The sequence below is a fragment of the Sinocyclocheilus anshuiensis genome, unplaced genomic scaffold, assembly GCF_001515605.1.
Source record: "Sinocyclocheilus anshuiensis isolate Anshui unplaced genomic scaffold, SAMN03320099.WGS_v1.1 scaffold1198, whole genome shotgun sequence".
NCBI classification, from domain to species: domain Eukaryota; kingdom Metazoa; phylum Chordata; class Actinopteri; order Cypriniformes; family Cyprinidae; genus Sinocyclocheilus; species Sinocyclocheilus anshuiensis.
In genome coordinates, this window is record NW_015557119.1 from 44,167 (window position 1) to 50,454 (window position 6,288).

The window sequence follows — 6,288 nt, forward strand, 5'->3', positions numbered from 1 at the left end:
AACATATTTTTCTTAAATATATACATGCATGTGTGTGTATTTATTTATACATAATAAATATACACAGTATACACATTATGTAAACAAACTTTTTTGAAAGCGATTAATTGTTTGACAGCACTATTTAATTTATATATAATTAATTTTTAACTGTAAAATAGCATATTTAAGAATTATATATTTTTCTTTACATTAAAACTAAAATTAATATTATTTCAATTAATAATATTAATACTATTATAGTTTTTCTTAATAGTTTCAATTAGATTGTTTCACTGTTTTCTCTTTAATTTTAGTTAGTTTTCGTAATTGTTGATTTTGTCTTTTTTTTTTATATAATAGTAGTTAATGTTTAGTTATTAGTTCTTAGAGCTCAACAAAACTAAATGCTGCATTTGCAAGTAGCTGAATTTAGTTATTTTTTTGTTTGTTGGCAATGATTTTAAGTAACAAAAATGTTTTATTTTGGGTTAGCAGTAGCAAACCTGGTTTGGCATGTTGCGTTTCTAAATGCATGAAAAGCAGCGTGTCTCCTGTGAACCGCAGGTGAGGCGTGCACCATCGTCCTGCGCGGGGCGACGCAGCAGATCCTGGACGAGGCCGAGCGCTCGCTGCACGACGCTCTGTGTGTGCTGGCGCAGACCGTCAAAGAGACGCGCACCGTGTTCGGCGGAGGTGAGGACTCAAACTCATGCGCGTGTCTGTGTCCGTGTTCATTTCACTGACCATAATCTACGTCAACAACAGAAGAAAACAAGATGAGACGATAATGAAATAAAAACTCTTTTTGAATGACAATCTATTGACATTTTTGGTCAACATATATACACTATTTTTCCTATTTAATTCTGTAAAGCTGCTTTGACACGATCTGCATTGTTAAAAGCGCTACATAAATAAAGCTGAACGAATGAAAATGAGAACGCGATCCAGTAACAACCAATCTCCTGCACACACTTCATCTATAACGGCTTATGATATTTAGTCATCTAAAACTAGACTCAGACTAAAACAGTTCAGGTGACTAAAAGTAAATGGTGTTTTACTCCAAAGACTGACTTGAATCAAAGCTTGCTGTCAGAATTAACTCTGGTGTGTGTTTCAGGCTGCTCTGAGATGCTGATGGCTAAAGCCGTGTCCGATCTGGCCAACTGCACGCCAGGAAAAGAGGCTGTGGCCATGGAGTCCTTCGCTAAAGCCCTGAGGATGGTACGTCACACACACCCATCCGTCCACTGACACTGTGGACATTGAGACATCATTGCCCCTTCCCTAAGTTGATTTCCAGGGGCACTTTTATCTTTATGAAGGCAGTTGTTTTCTTATTAAATGTGCGTCATCTTTTAGGCATTTGCACTGCAATTGCAATTTCATAATGCATAACTAATTGGAGAAGATATGAACTCACCAATAGGTGTAAGCAGTTAATCATTCATTCAGTTGATTCCTTCAGTGTTTGAAATCACATACTGTCTTGAGTAGGTACTTATTTTGAATGAGTAATTATCTTCACAGCTACTAAAAACGATGTTAGTAAAGTTATAGTAAAGTGTCCATCATGCCAGATGTGGTAGGTAGGGCCCTATGAAATCAGTTTTATTTTTTCCCAAATTCCGGTTTTTCCGTTTTAATTTTTCTGGATTCCGTTTCTATGTTTTACTGTTACCAAATTCTGTGTTTTAGCATGTCTAATTACTTAAATGCATAAAAACAACTTATTTTATAAGGCTATTTTAAGAATAAATTTCGATAAAATGTTTTTTTTTTTTCCCTCAGAAATTGTGTATTTAATTTTTTCTGGTTATCAAATGAAGACATAAAACAATTTTTTTAATCTTTTAATTTTTTCAGTTAAATTTTTTGGCAAACAAAAGGAATTTACTATTAAAATTAAAACATGAAAGAAATGTGATTATTCCTTACAAAATAAAGTTTTTATCATTTTAAAGTAGTAGTAGTACGTACATTCTACTGAACAATTGTAATGTATTTCTGGCACAATGTCTTCAATTTAAACCGAACTTTTATTTTGACGGGTTGCTGTGAATACCTTTAAATTTCTGTGTGTATTTGATATGACGCTAGTTTTATAACGGTCAAATGACTCTCAGAGCAGTTCTGGAGATGTTGTTCATGTATTTATGTCCATTTAGAGAGACGGCAGACGCTAATATCACCACATAAGCACCGCACGCTTCAGTACGAATAGTAAACAAAACCGGGGGACTTTTTGCCTACTCTTTTATGACTACTGTGAATTCCCTGTGAATAACCTCTTTCACCTACTATATACTGTGGCGGTTTCAGACGCAGCCACAGTTCTTACTGAGTGAGTCATTGAATTGTTCATTGAACCAGTTCATTCAAAACAGCCGATTTATTTAGGAAAGAACCAAGTGACAGTCTTCATGAACGAGTCATTGAATTATTCACTCAACCAGTTCATTCAGAAAGCAGATTGAGCGAGGAATGCAGCAAGTGACAGTCTTCCAAACGTGTCGTTGACTTGTTCACTCAACCAATTTGTTCAAAATGTGTGTTTTTCAGTAACAAAACACCACTTTGTTGCTTGGTTCTGCTCGTTCAGAGCTATTTTCAATCAAAAAAGAGCAAAAATTTACAGTTTTGTCCATTTTAAGTTACTTAAAAAACACCTTGTTTAACTGTTGTTTAAAATGATCACATTAAGCAATTGTGCTGATATTTGGAAAAAATTCAACTTTTGCTTATGCATATATCATGCGACATAGATGTAAGACAAAAAACAGAATAGATCAAATATACCTGATGCAGGGCTGTTTTGCTGCCGTATCTTGAGTGTTGGTGGAAGTTTAGCCCATGTGTTTTTGAGTGAATACGGATTGATGCAGGTCTCATTATCGGTCCTGTAATTGCACTATATGAGCATCAGAGACCAGCCTCAGGAGTCTGTCTTAAAGACGCAGGGCTGTTTGTGTTGCAGCTGCCCATCATCATCGCTGATAACGCGGGATACGACAGCGCCGAGCTGGTGTCTCAGCTGAGAGCCGCTCACCAGGACAACAAGAGCACCTTCGGCCTGGGTAAGACACACTCACACCAGTGAGTCACATCAGCCCTCTGTGTCTCTGACCTCTGACCCCTGCGCTTTCAGACATGAGCCAGGGCGCGGTGGGAGACATGGCAGCACTGGGCATCACCGAGAGCTTCCAGGTGAAGCGGCAGGTGCTGCTGAGTGCAGCCGAGGCGGCTGAGATGATCCTGCGCGTCGACAACATCATCAAAGCCGCTCCCAGGTGACTCTTCACTTCACCAGTCTTCCCTGTGGCGTTGTTGCGTGTTTTTAACGAGTGTGTGTGTTTGTTGTCGTGTGTTTCAGGAAGCGTGTGCCGGATCATCACCCCTGCTGAACACCCAGAGCGGCTCGTGTATTTATTTAGTTTCATAGCTTCATGTGTGGTCGCACCTCCCAAGCGTCGCTTGTGTCTGAATGTTACAGCTCTACACGATGACCTCTGATCTTTTGTTTACTCAATAAAACCGTCATGACTGACTGTTGAGTGTGTTTCTCTGATGCGACACTGATTGGACCGTTTTAGTATTAGTTTTCTCAATGTTATGAAACGTTTGTCAGTTAGTTCGTTTTTCTTTTTGATTAGAAATAGTTCAAATGAGTGTTTTGTGGGCAGGCATGAAAATAATATGCTGCTTGTAGTTGCTTTGGATGAAAACAAGGCAGCAGGACAATATGTGAATCTGTGCATGACAGTCGTAGAGGAAGAAGCCTGTAATAAAGACTGAATCTGAGACGCCAAATGATCTCAGGAAAAAACACATTTTATTAGTATTGTCAGTGTCTTGTTTCCCAGTACAAATATCTACATATCTATATATTGATCTTGCAAGAAAAATAGCTTAAGATATTGGCTCTCGTTTAAAATGCATCAAAATAAGTTGAGTTTTCATTTCAAACAAATGACTAATATTTCAGCAGAGCTATTTTCACTTGTGCACATGTGTCGTGAGATCTGCTATCTTAATCTCGTGTCTGTTTGCTGAATGTTAAATCAACACCTGACCTGGTCAAAGTGACCCGAAAGCGCTCTGAATTCAGCAGTCAAAGCTGTGCGTGTGTTTGCTCGTGTCACTCTTGACCTGAGACGGCAGCATGAGGACGAGTCTGGTCCTGCTGGCGTGTGTGGGCTTTGTTCAGAGTCTGGGGAGGTAAGCTTCATCTCCATGCTCTTTGCTTTGTTTAGTGACAACTGGCTGACTTAACTTCCCGATTTATTACACTAAGCTATAACAAATGCCCATGAAATATCAATTTATGTGATTTGCTTTTTTTAATGTGAGAAGGAGTAACATGAAACTGAATTAAATATAAAAATGGACATTTTTTTTTTAACAATGCAATGTCTGTCTTGACATTCCTCTGTAATGGACTGTTAAATTTACTGGTGATGTCTGAGCCAAAATTGTTTCCACACTATTTTCTTTCAGTGTGTGCAAGACACCCAGCACTTACACCGTTTAAAGACACAACTATTAGACGACACAGACTGCAGAAAATAACTCATTTATTAGTACAAACATCTAAACATTCTTAAATCAATATGAAATGACATACGAAGCAACATTATTTGAGATATAACGTTTAAAATGTATCAAAATGAAGGGAGTCAGAAAATCTTAATTTGGAGGGAAAACTTACTTTTCTGACCCTATTGGCTTATATATTTTTTCTTAAGCAAAAGCTCACTTTGTTTTTATTCAGTAGACTAAACTTAGTAATTTCACATCTCGACTAAATGTATCTTGATTTAAGAGTGTTTGGAAAACAAAAACATTTAGGTCGATCATCATAATTTGGGGTTCAGAATGAGCAGTCATTCTCAATATAAGACTAAAATGGCAAAGATCATCATCTCTTTTGCTCTGAGCACAGTGAGAGTATCCAGGCAGGCTTCTAATATAAACATATTTTCCCATCAGGGTACCGTTAGTTTAGAGACTGGTAAAGTCTCGTTTGTCTTCATGCACTTGGATTCCCTTTTAATAACGGTTCTCTTGACATTGCATCAGATTAGCTGACACTGACTGAAACCCGAACGGTGTGAGTACACACACAAGTGGCATCTCAGCAGAGAAGCAGAAAAAGAGAAGCCTACTTTTTGCTGTTTCAAAGATCCCAGCAGCTGAGACTGACCTCTCTTTGTGGTTATCTGGCAAGTAAACTCATGACTGAAAAGGCAGATTTCAGTGCTGTTAAATGCACTATCACACACGTAGCCATGCGATATGGCTGTATATCAGCATGCTATGATTACCTATTGCCTATCTATCTATATATATAATAACATTTTGTTAACATAAAATGTCTCATTCTTTTTCAATACAATTCTGTATATATGGTGTTTTATTCTACGCTATAGTTATTTATTTATACTAGGGATGGGAATCTTTTGGTACCTCATGATTCAATTCATATCAATTCTTGGGGTCACGGTAGACAGTTAGGACTTGTAGAAAAAAAATCCCACTCCATCAAAACCTTGAAATTAATTTTGTTTTTCTTGCAATTTAGTAAACTCATTATTATCAAACAAATGCCATTTAAACTGACTGCAGCCATTAAACATGAGAGTCTTATTGGCAAGGCAGCCCTGAGACATGAAGAGCAAAGTTGGCACACCACAGCGCCAAAAGTAGAAAAATATTTATTTATGTTCTCACCACAGGCAGCCCTGAGACAAATATGCACAAATAAAATTCCTTAATAAAAGAATAAAAAAATCTTTGCAAAGAAAAATATTAATGATAATAAAGTGGTAAATGCTTTTCACATATCTTTTCTGCACATTCAAATTAACAAACAAAATCAAATGAGCTGCTATATTTAGACACAAATGCTATTTTAAAGCAATAAGCCCCGTGAAGCCATGGTTTACAGTGAATTTATAACAGCTAAGGGGGTTTTAGGCATTCTTCATTTAAGAAAAGTAACCGTTAAATTGCAAAGTAAAAAAGAAATGAGAGTATTTTACACCTCATAAGGAATAACAGTCAATTTTATTATGGTTACCTTTCTTAAATAAGACATCCTTAATGACGTATGCAGCCTTCAAATGTGACCTCCAGAGGACGCAGCCTCCGAAATGAGACGCAGCTAACGTAGTTCCTCAGAAACAGTTGTGGTTGCAACAAAGTGGTTGCCGAGCAACACACTGACGCAAAGAGGTGTATGTTTGTAGAGTAATTTACAACAACTTCGAACACGGCTCAACCAATCAGAATCAAGGACCGGAA

At 37.4% G+C, this 6,288-nt stretch overlaps 2 protein-coding genes across 2 annotated transcripts in view; both read left to right on the forward strand.

The window, feature by feature from the left end:
- The window catches only part of cct2 (chaperonin containing TCP1, subunit 2 (beta)), a 17,333-nt gene extending 13,800 nt beyond the window's left edge, over positions 1–3,533 (forward strand). Inside the window, exons 11-15 of the mRNA XM_016472831.1 lie at positions 547–675; positions 1,106–1,209; positions 2,963–3,062; positions 3,134–3,275; positions 3,359–3,533. Coding sequence (XP_016328317.1) covers positions 547–675; positions 1,106–1,209; positions 2,963–3,062; positions 3,134–3,275; positions 3,359–3,389 — 506 coding nt within the window. The 3' untranslated portion in view covers positions 3,390–3,533. The remainder of the gene's footprint in view (positions 1–546; positions 676–1,105; positions 1,210–2,962; positions 3,063–3,133; positions 3,276–3,358) is intronic.
- Positions 3,534–4,091: 558 nt separating this feature from the next.
- The window catches only part of nots (nothepsin), an 11,088-nt gene continuing 8,891 nt past the window's right edge, over positions 4,092–6,288 (forward strand). Inside the window, exon 1 of the mRNA XM_016472853.1 lies at positions 4,092–4,203. Coding sequence (XP_016328339.1) covers positions 4,148–4,203 — 56 coding nt within the window. The 5' untranslated portion in view covers positions 4,092–4,147. The remainder of the gene's footprint in view (positions 4,204–6,288) is intronic.